Source organism: Dermacentor variabilis, unplaced genomic scaffold, assembly GCF_050947875.1.
Source record: "Dermacentor variabilis isolate Ectoservices unplaced genomic scaffold, ASM5094787v1 scaffold_12, whole genome shotgun sequence".
Lineage (NCBI taxonomy): Eukaryota > Metazoa > Arthropoda > Arachnida > Ixodida > Ixodidae > Dermacentor > Dermacentor variabilis.
In genome coordinates this window covers 51,093,285-51,109,214 of record NW_027460280.1, presented here as the reverse complement: position 1 = coordinate 51,109,214, position 15,930 = coordinate 51,093,285, and the positions used below count along the sequence as shown (strand labels likewise).

At 46.1% G+C, this 15,930-nt stretch overlaps 1 protein-coding gene across 1 annotated transcript in view; it reads right to left on the bottom strand.

The window, feature by feature from the left end:
- Positions 1 to 11,062: 11,062 nt before the first annotated feature.
- Positions 11,063 to 15,930, bottom strand: part of LOC142566327 (ionotropic receptor 25a-like) — a 53,597-nt gene continuing 48,729 nt past the window's right edge. Inside the window, exon 18 of the mRNA XM_075677250.1 lies at positions 11,063 to 12,639. Coding sequence (XP_075533365.1) covers positions 12,482 to 12,639 — 158 coding nt within the window. The 3' untranslated portion in view covers positions 11,063 to 12,481. The remainder of the gene's footprint in view (positions 12,640 to 15,930) is intronic.

Here is a 15,930-nt window from a genome sequence, read left to right as displayed (position 1 = left end):
GTAAGTAGTCTAACTATTTATTCCCAAGCTTTCACACCACACGATTTACCGCGGATGTTGGTGCTAGCCTTCGTTGTGCACCATGTCGACGCAGTTTTTCTTCCTTGAGCAAAGGTGCGTACATTTTTAATGCATTCTTTGGCGAATATCACAAGAAAATTTATCCGTCACACGAAAAGGGGCCTTGTACCTGTACAAAAATGCATAATTTGTGATGACGTTTAATCCTTACAATAGTGCAAATATAGATGATTTACAAGCGATAAGGAACATTTAAAAAAAAAGGAAATGATCAGAGAATACCCATAGGGCACACAGGGCTCCATAGAAAATGCATGGGGAAGCTACGACTAGGCGTGGGCCAACATAAAATTTGGTTGTTGCCCAACTTGAAATTTGGGTGTTGCCCAACTTGAGATTTGAGAGTGGGCCAACTTGATTTCGTGGATGGTCCAACGGAAATTTGGGGGTGGGCCAACTTGAAAGTTCGGTGTCGGTCAACGGAAATTTAGAGCATGCTTACGCATACTTTGGCAGCTCCAGTGGAGTTTCTGCATGCCTTTAATGTAATACAAACGGAGTGATAAACAACTAAAATTTGCTTTTTTTTAAGCTTGTGTGTGTGGCCGTGGAAAAATGCAGCGTCAATTAAAATGTTCGAATAATAAAACAAAGCAGACTTGCATGCAATATTTTATCAAAAAATGGTGTTTCAGCTTTGAAAATTCTTGGGGAAACGTTGCTCATTCTATAAAAATTTACGCTATCCTTACCGTGTTCTTTAAAGCATTCTTCGACTTTCCCACTGCTGCTGCTGCCGTTGCTCTCTGGCACAACGCGTAGGGGGGTGGTTCAGAGCGTGTGCGACAGAGAGAACAAGCGACACGAGAAACTCGTTTGGACCTTTGCACCGCGTCACATGTGCACAATGCCCTCTGGAGCTCCCTGGGTGTCGCCACATTAGCCTCTTGGAGGGGGGAGAGAGTCGGTTGAACCGACGCCATCGCGAAACAAGTGATTGGCAGCTTTGCCACTCTTCGCTCGCAGTTCCCATACAAGGGGGGTGGGGGTGGATAGGGAAAAGGAGATGTGAGGACACGACAGCGGTTGCAGGCAAACGGAATAAATTTAAGTTCATGGTGCAGTACGTTTCTATTTCTGAAAAAAAAAGAAATAAACAGCATGCGCATTTGTTAAAGAGGACAACTTACGCAGGGCGTACAGAAGCAGAGCCGCATTAAAGCGCATTGTAGGGTCTAGGCGACACTATGGAAGTCGTCACACGTCTAAACACTTCCGAGCCCGCCGCACTAACCTTGCAGCTATGGCATTGCTTGAGGTCTTGGGTTTGGTGCCGACCGTGGCAGTCGCATTTTGACAGGGGCGAAATAAAAAACGTGCACTTAGATTCAGGGACACATTAAAGAACACCACGGTGTCAAAATTAATCTGGAGTCCGCCACTAAGGTGTGCCTTATAATCCGTTTCTAGTTTTAGCACATACAGCCGCATAATTAAATTAAAGTTTATTCTCACGATGCGATGTACCATGTGAGGCAATGAATATGCTCAACCCTCTCGGAGGTTATGAAGTATGGCGCACAACAGCGCCTCAAGCAAATACTTCCCCCTGTGTGCTTTGTGACTAACAGCAGTCGCGCACACAATGTAATGTTTAACATCAACTCGCCACTCTTGTGTTGTACTAAACGTTGAAGAAATTAAACGTTCACCGCAAACATCGCCGCTCATTATCGTCAGTCAAAGTAAACACAAAAAGCTTCGCTTACATCGATTCCGACAGTGCGTGGGGTCTGCATAATTTTTCATTAATGTTTGTCCGCGATGAATCGGTTTTGTGGCGTATGTTAAGTTCTTGGAAGACGTTTTTTTTTTTCATTTGTTTTGTATTTAGGATCATTTTTGGTGTGACCAATTTGAGCCTTTGATTATGGGCGATTTCGGCAAAAAGAAAGTGAAGGCGGACACTGTACCCAGCATGCTCTAAGTTTAGCAGCCAGAGCCCACCGTCGCTGCCAACGTAATAAATTTTGATGTTTATTGTGAGGCTCTGAACGAAGCTATCATGCCTGAATGTCTGGTGTTGCTTCAGTCACCGCTTCCGTTCGCCTTAACGACGTAGCTGTATAACTGAGCAGTTACAGTCGGCGGTACTCAAAACAGATTTCTAGCTTCTATTTCTTATCGCCTCTTTGTGGCAGCCGTGCTTCACAGCTACTTGCTACGATTCGCAAACCGCACGCAGTGAAAAGCCGTACTTAGAGACGCGAACGTGTGTGCCCACGCTATGCCTGTCGTGACTCCAAAGCATACATTGTTTTACATTTTCTTTCCCCTAATATTTCGTCAATACCGCTTTTTCTTCTTTCCAGGGTTGAGATAAGGCTTTCGGATGTAATTTCAGTGCGACAGGAAATAAATATAATGGCAGATCGCGAGCGCTCGGCCGGATCACGAACGGAGCGCGTTGCTCCGACTCGGATCGCTCTCGCTAAATCTGCGAATGGAATGCGTGCGATCCTGCGTGGAAATTAAGAGGGCGCTACACTAGAGGTGGATCGAGTAGGCCTAGCTCATCACAACCATTTGGATCATCCCAGCATTCCGCGCATTAGTTTTGCTTCCGTGTGGGAAAAATCATCCCTGGAGTTGGAACTATATTGTCTGAGTCGGAGCTCTCACTATCCAGGAATAGGAACGAAAACGCACGGCGCGACGTAGCGTAATATAGAGGCTAGAAAGCCTGTATAGTAGCGTCCATGTTTTCCATGTCGTTCATAGCTGCCCGCGACCGGAAACAGGCGACTATGACAGTATGCAGAGGCGGGTGAAAGAAATACGGCACGTAGACTTCCGGTCAAATCTGCCGATTTCGGCCGAGCAAATATTTTTGCTCCGCAGAGCGATCCGGAATCGGTGGCTGGTCCCAATCTGCCATTGGAACACACAAATTACGCTCTCATTCTGCCATTGGAATAGGATTGCGCCATACAGAGCAGAAAAACTTGATCTGGATCTACCATTGGCATTCAACATGCAAAGTTGTCATCCTGTTCGCCTTAAGAGGAAGCTTTAGCGCGGGTGCTCCTATCTAAATACATGTAAAAGGAGAACTCGTTTTTCTCGGCAACCACTGCACCAAATTTGACGAGGTTTGTTGCATTTAAAAGAAAAACTTAAGATCTAGTGACTGTTGGTTTCGGATTTTTGATTTAGGTCGTCAATTTTTTATTAAAATTGGCAAAAATCGGAAATTTTCAAAAAACGAAACTATCAAGTTTATAACTCTATAACTCAGCAACTAAAATTGATAATACAATTCCGTGAACTGCATCTAATAGTACATTTAAAGCGGACAAAATTGATATGTTACACATGAATGTAAAAAAATATGGTAAAATGGAAATATAGGTTTTGCAGAACCCTTGTAAACAACGTAACAAATTCACGTAAGATATAAAATGACGTATCGAATTTGTCCGCTTTCAATGATCTGATGGATCTCGCTTACAGAACCGCAATATCTGCTCTTGATGCAGAGTTATGAATTTGTGAACTTCATGCTTCTATTTTTTTCAAACGGTCAAATATTTGAAAATCGTTTTAAGAAAATTCAAGCCCTAAATCGAAATTCCGCTTCCAACAGTCACTAGAATTTAACTTTCTTTTTCAAATGCGACAAATTTCATCAAAATCGGTCCAGGGGTTATCTCAGAAAAACGTTTTTGCGTTTTTACATGTATTTGAATAGGCCGCGTCGGAGTTGGGCCCGAGATAAAGCTTACTCTCGTATTTGAATAGGCCGCGTCGGAGTTGGGCCCGAGCTAAAGCTTCCTCTGCTGCGCCGCACCGTACAAGGGGGCGCCACCATCAGCGGGCGAGAGCGCACGCTAGGAGAAACTAGAGAAACGAGCGCAAAGCAGTAGAGGGTGGCGGAGATGTCGCTACGTTTAATTATTGAGGGGTTTTACTCCTAGGGCTAGGTCTAGTCAACTTGTTAGTGGACGGATTGATAGCCGTCGCCGGCTATCAGGTTGTGGGTTGAGCTCCCACCGGTGGCAAGTTATCTTTTCGTCCGCTTTCATTTTCCATTTCAATTTCAATCACACCTTATATCCCTGATGCTTGGCTTCATTGTCTGTTTGCTTTATCGAGCCCCTTGGTTTCCCTTCACTTCTCATATATATATATATATATATATATATATATATATATATATATATATATATATATATATATATATATTACGTGGAAAGAAATGTTACGCGTGGAAAGACACATGACGCTCGTGCTAAGGGCACCGACCAACTTCTTCGTCGTTCTCGCGGCGGCTCGTCTCTTGAGCATCGCTCGATGATATCGTAATAATATATATATATATATATATATATATATAGATATATATGTATGTATAAATGAGAAGAAAGGGGGTTAGCAGAGAGGCCCGATCTTTATTAGTCATATCATAAGAAGCCAACAAACACTGACACCAAGGACAACATAGGGGAAATAACTTGTGTTTAATAAATGAAATAAAGAAACGATAAATTAGTGGAAATTAGAGTGGATGAAAAAACAACTTGCCGCAGGTGGGACCGAACCCACAACCTTCGCATTTCGCGTGCGATGCTCTACCAATTGAGCTACCGCGGCGCTTATTCCCCATCCACTTTCGTGGGTGTTTATGTGTCCTAGTAGAACCCTGGGAGTGTAAGCCAGCGCCACCACTCACTGACCTTGGCGGCGTACGTGGAACTTCCTTTTTGCCGCAGGCGTCACGAAAACGTGATCTTTCTTGGGTGAAGGCAACTGGTCAATAAACCCACATATGCTACCTGGAGGCATCTACTACTAGGACACATAAACACCCAAGAAAGTGGATGGGGAAACTGCGCCGCGGTAGCTCAATTGGTAGAGCATCGCACCCGAAATGCGAAGGGTGTGGGTTCGGTTCCCACCTGCTGCAAGTTGTTTTTTCATCCACTTTAATTTCCACAAATTTATCGTTTCTTTATTTCATTTATTAAACACAAGTAATTACCCCTATGTTGTCCTTGGTGTCAGTGTTTGTTGGCTTCTTATGATATATATATATATATATATATATATATATATATATAGAGAGAGAGAGAGAGAGAGAGAGAGAGAGAGAGACCCCCCGCCGTGATGGCGTAAGTAGCTTTGTCGTTACGCTGCTAAGTCTGAGGGTGCGGAATCAAATCTCGGGCCCGGGTGCTGCCGCATTTCGATGTGGGTGAAATGCAAAAACGCCCGATTAAGGAACCCCAGGTGGACAAAATTAATCTGGAGTCCCCTACTATGGCGTGCTCCATAATGATATCGTGGTTGTGGCACGTAAAACGCCAAATATACTTTAATGCATATGTTGTAGTCGGCATAGATATCTGCGGACCTCTTCCTGCTATTACTAGCGGCAATCGGCCCATTGTAGCTGATGTTGACCACCTCACGCGCTTCGATGAGTACGCCCCTACTCTCGGGCTACTCTCAGTTGTTTTTTTCTCGTTTATGACCGTCACCGCACCTCTGCCTTCGACATTTCTTTTCAGGCCCTGCCAACTTGTCAGTTTGCGAACACTTCATCTATTGTATATCTTGCTACGGACAGCGCGCTCGCCTCAGCACCGACACCAGACAGCAAGAGACAGCAAAATTTTCATCCACGACGATGCCTTTCCGACCCATTTCCGACGCCCCCGGTAGCAGACGGAGCCAGCTTTGAGAAAGTGCTTGTACAGAAATGAAATGGTGGCATGTGCGGGTATTGGGATGGCCGGATTACGAGGCGCGTAGCACCACGCGGCTAGCCTAGAGTTGCCGTTCATTTCCGCGCGCTACGACCATTTCCACTTTTTCCTTTGCTGAGTAGCGTGAACAGTCAAGACCAGCCATTGCGGCGCTTTCTCCTCCATGCACACAGCGCGAAAGGGTGCCTTAAGCTCATGTTACACTTTAGGTAAGAAAGAATCAGATAAGCACCAGACATTTCGTGCGAAGCATAAGCAGTCCGCTTGTGCACCGCAGATGACTTGCCGCTTTCTCCAACACGATTCTGCCGCAATGCGCCTTATTCAACTTTCGTCACACCCTTCGTTACGGGTCGTTTCCGCCTGACGAAATAAAGCGGCCGCCTTTTCTGCGCTCCCGGCTCATCGGTTCCGATATTGCTTGGATTCAGCCTTCAATTTCGATGATGAATATCTCAAATTACGTGCGATTTTTTCTTTTATTTAAACAATTGGGTATGCCGTAAATTGTGACGCCCTACAAGTTTTCCATATGAACTGCCCTCAAGTTAATGATAAAGTTAATGAACAAGATTTTGCTAATTAATATTTTCAGGGTAACCTTAGCAGCAGCAAAGTATTCAACGCGGGAAAGTAGCCCAAGCAAACTCAGTATATTTCCCAGAAATGTACCGTACAGTGGCTTTACCTCAGCAAGTCTATATGTACAGCGGTGCACCCTTTACAGGGGTATAGCGCAATGTGGGTAATTTCTGACTAAATTGGCGTTATTTAGACGCGTGTGCCGTTAACCTTACCTACTCTGCGATGAGTTCTCGCATGTGTGCGCCACCGAAGCGGCCTTCCAACACAATTTCCTCTCGCGAAGCCTGCTTAGTCCAAGCGAACTCAAATGAAAATAAAATAAGTATTTCATATCCATACATGATGTAGGCGGCACAGACAAAAAGCCGAAATCAATTCGATTTGATAGGGGTGTGCGCCCCTTTCAAAATTATTGTACATAATAAATAAAACAAGAATTAGCAACAGCAGATCGGACATCGTTAAGTAGCTCTACTCTATACATTGGCAAGAGAGGAGTCTAAATATACGCAATAAGAAGTGCAATTCAAGCAGTGTAATACAAGGACAATTAGAATTGCCACAGAAGCATAAGGAACAAAATAAATAACCAGAAAAATATAACACGGACGGTAATGAGTAGGAAAGTAGTTGTGTTCCATAATTTGTGCGTGCGCGGGGTATGAACTAGGTCGCATTTTGACGAATGTTATATTTCTTTATGTTGTTGGATAAGATGAATAGGTGTTCAATAAAGTGACTTCGCTTTTTTTTCTGTAAGGTACATTTGCAAGGGTAATTCATTGAATAGTAAGTTTACAGGACAAACTTGAAGTTTCTTAAAAAATGTCGCAGTTCCGCCCGAAAGACAAACCATCGATTGCGATAGGAAAGGAGTGGACAGCTAGCTTGCGAAGTAATGATACTTTTGTCGGCTGTATAAACTTGTAAACATAGGCATACTCACTCAATGAACAAGCATGGTGTCACGTGCGCGCAAGCAGACATGAACACATCTCACTCTATGACCGCGGAAACTCGCTGTCGAAATGCTGGAGTGAGGAAGCGCGGCAGCTGCAGTGAGCAAATTGACCTTCGTGCTGCGTCTCGTATGAACACGAACTAAGCCGCGAAAACATAGCACGCGGTGAATTTCAAGATATATCGGCTCGGAGTAGAACGCCCCCTCCCTCCCTGCCCTCTCTCCGAAGCCTTGCGCGTGACGGAAGATTGTGGGCTTCTTCCCCGCTTTCCTCGCCTACTGGCGCGATATTGAGCCGTGATCGCGGGTCCAACCTCGCACGCTTTCACTCGCGTACAGCATATGGCGCGGGGTGACCATTTTATCGCTCTCGGACTTTATACGGAACCTCACAGTGACACCGATGGCAGCGGCGACAGCAGAAATGCGCCTGTAGTGTCCGTATAGTTACTATCGCAATAAAAAGTAGTTCAGTGTGTGCGTCATAGGTCTAGTTGATCATAGCACGCACAGCCTTTTTCTGTAGTAGAGAAATTTTGGTAATGTTTGGCCCTGTAGTGCTTCCCTAGACAAGACGAGAGTACTTTATGTGTTAAAAAAGAGAGAATTAGACTGATAATTTGACGGAAGTGGGCAGAGAAAAACGTCCCTTTACAAGGGCTTCCACGACGATCAAGTCCACCGCTGAGCATATCGGAATGTTTATTCCAGCGTAAATGTTAATCAAAAATGATGCCAAGGCATTTACCTGACGAGGTTACATCCACAGGCGAGTTTCCAATAATTATACGCTCATCAATATTAGCCCTGAAATTTTTATATTGAAATATAATGGCTTTCGTTTTGTTTGTGTTAATGGTTAATGAGTTTACTTGACATAATGTGTTAAGCTTATTTAATGCTGAATTTTAGGTCTGCTAGCTGTTCACTACTGCTAGCAGACCTAAATAATGAGGTGGTATCGTCGGCATAGATAATATATTTGGCTGCTGAATTAATGTTTGTTATGTAGTTAATATAAATTATGAATAATAGCAGCCCAAGAATGCTCCCCTGAGGCACCCCACAATTTAAGATTCGATGTATGGTTTCCTATTACAACCATTTGACATCGTTACTCCAGATAGCTCTCTATTATGATTAAAAATACGGCTCGAAAGCCATAGGTTTCGAGCTTTCCTGGTAGTGTTTCATGGTTAATACGATGGAAGGCCTTGAAGTCTATGAAAACCCCTAGTGTTAATGACTTCTGTTAATGTGCGTTAAGTATAAATTCGTTTTCGTTTAAAAGTGCCGTTTCCGTTGAGTGTCCTTCAGTGAAGCCTAATTGGTTTTTCACAAGTGATGTTTTTCACAGAACCAAACCATTGTAACGTTGATTAATTTGTCAATGCATTTGGAAAAGACTGGTAAGATCGATATAGACCTGTAATATGATAATAGGTTCTTATCACCATCTTTAAAATTAATAGTTGCTTTCGCTACTTTTATTGCTTTCGGAAATGTACCATTTAAATATGCGAGGTTTAAAGACATGCTCTAATACTGGAGAGATAATGTCTATGACATATTTAACAGGGCGAATTCGCAAGCCATCAGCATCCGTGCTTCTACTGTTGCGAAAAGTTATGAATGCGTTATATATTTCCTGAGCAGTGGGAGGCGTTAGGAATGCACTGACAGGATTATTTGCTTAAGATGGTCTAAGCTATAGCAGTATGATGGGATTGTTTATCAGAGACGTAAAGTAATCATTAAACGAATTTGCTAATAAAGAAACTGACATTGGTGTTCTATTTAGAATTACTTCTTGAGACTGATGCACATTACAGTTTACTCTCCCTAATACGCCATTTAGCCTTTGCCGGACGACGTCGTTACGTTTAATTATGCGCGGATTGAATATATTGTGCATATAATTTCTTTTAGTCTTTCAACGTATAAATGTTAATTTGTTTCTGTAAGATTTAAAATTCTGGATGCCATTTGCATCTCTCGTTTGTAAAAATTTTCTATTCAGTGTATCCTTTTTTATTTGAGATAAAAGGGTTCATTATGATGCAAGGTTTTTGGAATTTTCTGTAGTGCGTTTTCGTTTTGTTGGGAAAAGGTCTGATGTAAGCGGATTTCAATAGATGTAAAAAGGAGTTATAGGCTAGTCCAGGATCAACTTTGTTGTGTATTTCCGACCTTTATTTCTTCTCCCTTTATTTCCCAGAACTGTTCCGTACGGTAGCGTTGCCTCAACAGGTCTATATCTACAGTGGTTCAGCCTTTACAGGGGGATAGCGCAATGTGGGTAATTTGTTTATTATTTTGGAGCTATATATATGGCCCTTGCCGTTAACTTTTTCTACTCTGCGACGAATTCTCGCTTCTTGTGGGCACCGCCGAAGCTGCCTTGCAGACACCATTGCCTTGTGCGTGCCCTGCTTAGTCCAAGCAAACTCGCTCTATATTCAAGAACTATGCCTTGCGGCCGCTTACCCTCAACAGGTCTATATATATATTTGAAAATTATACCAGCGCTAAGACCTGCATCCGCAAAGGAACAAGGACGAGACACAAGCGCTTGTGTCTCGTCCTTATTTCTTTGTGGATGTAGGTCTTAGCTCTCGTATAATTTTCAAATTAAGTATGCACCAACTCACCCAGGAAGAAATTTTAATCAGGTCTATATTTACGGCGGTGCACCATTTACTGCGGTGTAGCGCAATGTGGTTAGTTTCCGACTATATTGACGCTATTTATGCGCCCGTACAGGTAATTTTACCTGCTCTGCGACTAGTTATCACTTCTTGTCTCGTTGAGAGCTACATTTTGATACCTCTTGCGCCTCGTTACGGCGCTCCGGAGGCGCGATAGGGCCGTTTCTTTTCTGGAAGTGGATACAATATACCCAGACCCCACATACGCCAGACCCACGTGAATTCTGTTAAGACCTTGTCTTCGATAGGCCTATGAGATGGGAGTTGTTAGCAGTAAAGAGGCGGAAACTACGGTTTAAATTTCTTTGCCGTATCTATTATAAGCAGACTTCTATTAGACTACGGTCGCGCGCGTATTGTTAGAGGGTCCCCAGATACGCGGAGTGTGTTTTGCTGGAAAAACGACGAAGCGAAGTGTACGCACCTTCGACGTTCCGCTCAGTCGGCTCGGCGGCGGAGCCAGGACAGCGTTCTGCTTTGCCCTGTTGGCTTGAGCGTTGTGCGCTAACATACTATAAGCACAGTAGCATTTCTGATGAGCTGCAGTATGTATGCACCGGTCTGAGCGGAACCAACAGTGAACGTTCATCTGACGTTATCTAGTACTCCACTGGGTTTCCCGTCGGTCTCATTCGTGCAACGGGGCGGTGCGACGCCTACACCGCCACTGCGGCACTCTTCGTCAAGCCAGCGCTGCGAGATTCCCGGTGGCTGCCGTGGCGCTGTTCTAACATGTCGCACCAGCGTGTGGTCGGAGGAGTTCGTCCGCAACGCTAAACCTCGCTATCGCTGTCAGTGCTTCGCCCTTAGGACGAAAATGCCAAATATTTTTTGCTCGATGCAATGCCGTTATCCAAAACGTCTGTAAAGAGATACAGTAGATATCCAGTGCACGTCCGCGCAGTACTCTGGTCGAATGGCCATACTTTTTCTGTCACGTGTGTTTGCTCTCTGTCATAGGTAGGTTGTTTTGTATGTGAACTTGTGTGTAAAGAATATTGGCCAAAGTAGTACCACAGAAGATGCTCTTTATTTCAGAATTCATCCATCACACTTCTGCGTTCATACACTCAAATGTTAGCATAGCAATAAATAAAAAAAATTGCATACTTTCATTCGTGTCATCGCCCATAAGGTTCTGTGCCAGAAGCAACTAAGGTGCTGCGAAATATTGTTATAGTTAATGTAGTGTGCTTGCAGTCATATAAATTTGTTCAATTGCTGTTTCTTTTTCATTGTGTTATATGAGCGAAGTGAAATGTTGCTTCTTCAATGCACGTGTGAAGTTAACGGGAAGTGGGATGCTCCAGAATAACTGCTTTAATAGATTCAGTCGTACATTCGTGCTCAAAACTTGTACAAATGTGTCTGTGCAATTATCACACGCAGTTAATGAAACGCTTTCTTGCACATCGCATCGTGAGCCTGGTGTAAGTTGTTTGAAACAAGAACCATACTAGTAGAATAAATTAAAATGTTTGCGCTCTTCTGATTTCTGGACATTCTTTAATTTCCAGGATGGGTTCTTGTTAGCGTAAAGTAACCATGTTGTTTAGAGTTCAAAGCGGGTTACAGAGGTGCGGGGGGTGGGGGAGACGGCTCTGTAGACAGAGGCGGTGTAGGAGGAACGGGAAACCAGGATTACAGGCGGGATGTGTGCAACGTGTTTTGTTTCGTTTTTCTGGTTTTCGTTTGGGGTTTTATGCCGTACGTTGCCAAGGCAGATTAGCGACTCAAACATTATTAACGGTACGCTCAGATCGCAAATCTATTTGCGACTTGGCTCTAGAGTATGGTGTCCTTACTCTGCCTTGATGCGGTTTGTGATGCATGACCGGCTAACGGAACAGTATTGATTCTGCGCCAGCTGGTGACAGATGCTCTTGTTCGGGATTTAGCAGGATGCCTCTCATGTTTTTCTGCAGCATTCAGCGTCACTACCAACGTTCTGGTCACCGTTTCGGGTCACTGCAGCTTAGAACTGCCTCTCTGGCGCCAAGCGGCACCACAGTTTGACACTGGCCGCTGGCACGACGCTGGGCAACGCGCGTAAAAGCGGGCCCTGTCCCACTTTCTTTGTGGCCGTCTGGTCACTTTACGCTAGCGGCTGGCAAAGTCACAGCTCTGGGACCTTTATAGGGATAGTTGCTGAAAGACATCTTAATGTGAAAGGGAGGAACAAGTGCCGCTCAGAACAGTGGTTCTCAATGTCGCTATAAGGTGAAGCACTTTAAAATGTTTTTTTTTATTCAACGCAACTCCGGCATATTTCTCTGGATAATTTAGTACACTCGCACCTAATCTTAAAACGCGTTTGGAGCAATATAAATTCACTCGTAAGTTTCCCCTGCACTGCTGTTTCTAGCAAGCGAGGGAATATTCTTCGGTATAACGTAGCGAGCGAGCTGCTTAGGGAGTAAATGGCTGGTTGAAGGCTACTAGTGCTTGATAGAGTCTTTGATAGAGTCTTTGCCAGAATATTCTTTGACGGCGACCACTTTGCTGTTAGGTTTGCGGTTCTTGTAGTAGCAGTACTCTATGGCCAGGGTGATGCAAGCCATGACAACGCCGATGAAGATGACGATAAAAACGCCACCTGTTTAAAGAGAAGGTATTTATCAGGTGACTGGTTTTATTTCAAGAGACGCCACAGCATTCCAGAATCCCACAAAAACTCTAATCCTATGGAGGTATGCGCAAGCCTTGCCCCAGTTCAAGCTCCTGGAACACCTTGCACTGAGGCAAGGTACTTCGTTTCATAGCTTCGCGGAGAAACTGACCGGAAAGGTTCCGCACATGCACAATTCGTTGAAACTATTGTCAGAGTGACGACATGTTGGGTAATGAAAATGTGTTTAAGTGGGGCTAATTTTCTTCGGTGATTTAATTTTATTGATGTAATCTAAAATTCAAAATAGTTGTCCTCTGAGCCAATCATACCCTATTGTAAGTTTTATTTATTTTTATGTTTATTAAAAAAAATACTTCAGCCTATTCGTAGCGTATTCGTAGTGAACGTGTACAGCCCGCCGTCTGACCACAGACAGTCGTTCACATCCATAATAACGAAGGCGGCCTCAATGGCCAGGGGGGCCCCGCTAATAGCGGAAGGAGATTTTAACGCGCCCCACGGAGCCTGGGGTTACGCAAGGCCAATGCCTAAGGGAGAGCGGCTATTGGAGGCAGTCACTATGTGCTCGCTAGAGCTGGTGACGAACCCCCGCTATCCGACTCGACTAGGCACGTCGGTGGCGCGGGACACGACGCCCGACCTGACCTTCGTCAAGAACGTGCGAGGGGCCGAGTGGCGCAACCTGCACGAAAACCTCGGCAGCGACCACTACATACTGGCGGTCACGAACCCCATCAAGGCGGCACCACCGAGAGAATTTAAGGTCACCGACTGGGACGCCTTCCGCAAAATAAAGAAGGAAGACACAAGCGAATACGCGGATCTAGACAGTCTTTTTAGTAGGCTCAAAGAGGGCGTTAGCACCGCGACGAGGGTTGTCCAAACTGAACTGAACGTGGAAAGGATGGACGCGAGATTGGCACACCTATTAGAGGCAAAGAATTGCATCACGGCCAGGTGGAAAACGCAAAGACTGAATCGCAGACTGCGAAAGAAAGTAGCGGCACTAAACCGGTAAATCGAAGCGCACTCGATCGAGCTTTCCAAACAACAGCGGAACGAGGTGTGCGCGTCGGTAGACGGACAAATGAGAACCGGGCGCAAATGGAACCTCCTAAAGCAACTGTTAGACGACAGGCAATCCAAAGGCAATCAGAGATTGGCAATCGATAGGATTTTACAATAGCAAAAGGAGCAGGGCAAGACGGAAAGCGAGTTCCTAAAGGAGCTGGCGGAGACGTATCTCCCACTGGGCCCGTCAGACGATGGCGACTATCCACAATACGCCGGGGCAGAGGTCGAAGAACTCGACGCGCCCTTCACGGAATCGGAAATTTGGGATGCCTTACAAGGTCTCAACGGACGCTCCGCTACGGGCCCGGACGGGGTCTCAAACAAACTGTTGAGGAACCTAGACGGAAAGTCGGTTCCTCAACACTGAAGAAATCAACAGAGCGTGGGAAACGTACCAGAGGCCTGGAAAGAGGCCTCGGTCATACTAATACCGAAACCCGGTAAACCACTTGTGGCGGATAACATGCGGCCAATATCGCTAACCTCGTGCGTAGGCAAGACGGCCGAACATGCCATACATAACCGAGTATCGCGGTACATAGAGAGAGAGGGCCTCTTCCCACATAACATGGTGGGCTTCAGACCGGGCCTCTCCTCACAGGACGTAATGTTACTACTCAAGAATCATATAATTGATGGCATGACCAGAGACACCAGGGGAATACTGGCCCTGGACCTAACGAAAGCGTTCGACACGGTCAAACACAGATTTCTAGTGGAAACGATCTCGGTGATGGGGCTCGGCCGGAAATTCCACTCTTACATAGGCTCCTTCCTCAGAGACAGGAAAGCCACGATCAAAATAGGACAGGCCACGTCCGATTGGTACACGCTGGGCGCGAGGGGCACCCCACTGGGGGCGGTGCTCTCCCCACTATTATTCAATCTGGCAATGAAAGGGCTCTCGGACTGCCTGACGAGAGTGACCAACGTCAATCACGCCCTGTACGCAGACGACATTACAGTGTGGTGCCCGGGAGGGTCCGACGCGGAAGTCGAGCGGGCTCTTCAAGAGGCGCTGGACACAACGGAAGCGTACCTGAAGGAAACGGGACTCCGTCTGTAACCCAGCAAATCGGAACTGTTGCTGTACAGGCCCTCGAAACAAGGCATGAGGAATTTGACGCCGATCGATCAAATATCGACCAAATTACACACGAGTGCCGGCCTGCCGATTCCCAGAGTGGACACTATAAGAATCCTGGGGCTGCTAATTGAGGCTAAAGGCGGTAACACGCAAACTGTCATGAAACTCACGTCCAAAACGGAGAACATGCTCCGGCTGATCCTCAGGGTGACGAACCGCAGGGGAGGGCTCAGCGAGAGCAATCTCAGCAGACTTTACCACGCCTTCCTCATGAGTCACGTAAATTACGTAGCCTCGGCGCTAAAATGGACCAAGAGAGACGCGGCCAAGATAGAGACACTGACGCGCAAGAGCTTCAAAAGGGTGCTAGGTCTTCCGATCACTACAAGCACGGAGCAGCTCGATCGGTTAGGGGTCCACAATTCACTATCAGAAATCATCGAGGCGCAGACCAAGGCACAGGTCGTGCGGCTGTCGACTACCAGGGCCGGCACACGCATCCTAGAAGAAGCAGGGATAAATGCAGAGGCAGAGTGCAACGCACGCAAGTTTGCGCTCAGCGCGGCGGTCAGGGGCACTTTCAAGGTAGAACCTTTCGAGAAACGTCCACCCGCAATTCAACAAGGGGCGTAGAAAGGCGAGGGCCCGAGCACTGCTGAAATCGACCGCCAACTGTCCGGGACTGGTGGCATTTGTAAACGCGGCCCAGTACTGGCGCAGCTACCGGTACGCGGCCGTCTCGATACGCTGCGATGGTACGATATTTAACGCAGCATCGGTCAAGGGGGTAACGTCCGAAGTGGCCGAACAGGTGGCAATAGCCTTGGCAATGAGGGACCCCGAACGTCCTTACGTCTACACAGATTCGCGATCGACGGCCAGAGCATTCGCCTCGGGCTCGATATCGCGGGAAGCGGCGGCCGTCCTCGGCAGCGAGGGAGCCGCGGGTCATCACATCGTCAAATGGTTTCCAGCCCACATGGGGGCCGACGTGCACCCCGAATTTCCCAACGCCAATGAGCTGGCGCACGGACGCGCGCGAGGACTCACGCACCGCGGTGATCGTGGCGAGCGAAGTGGCGGGGAGGGAGGGG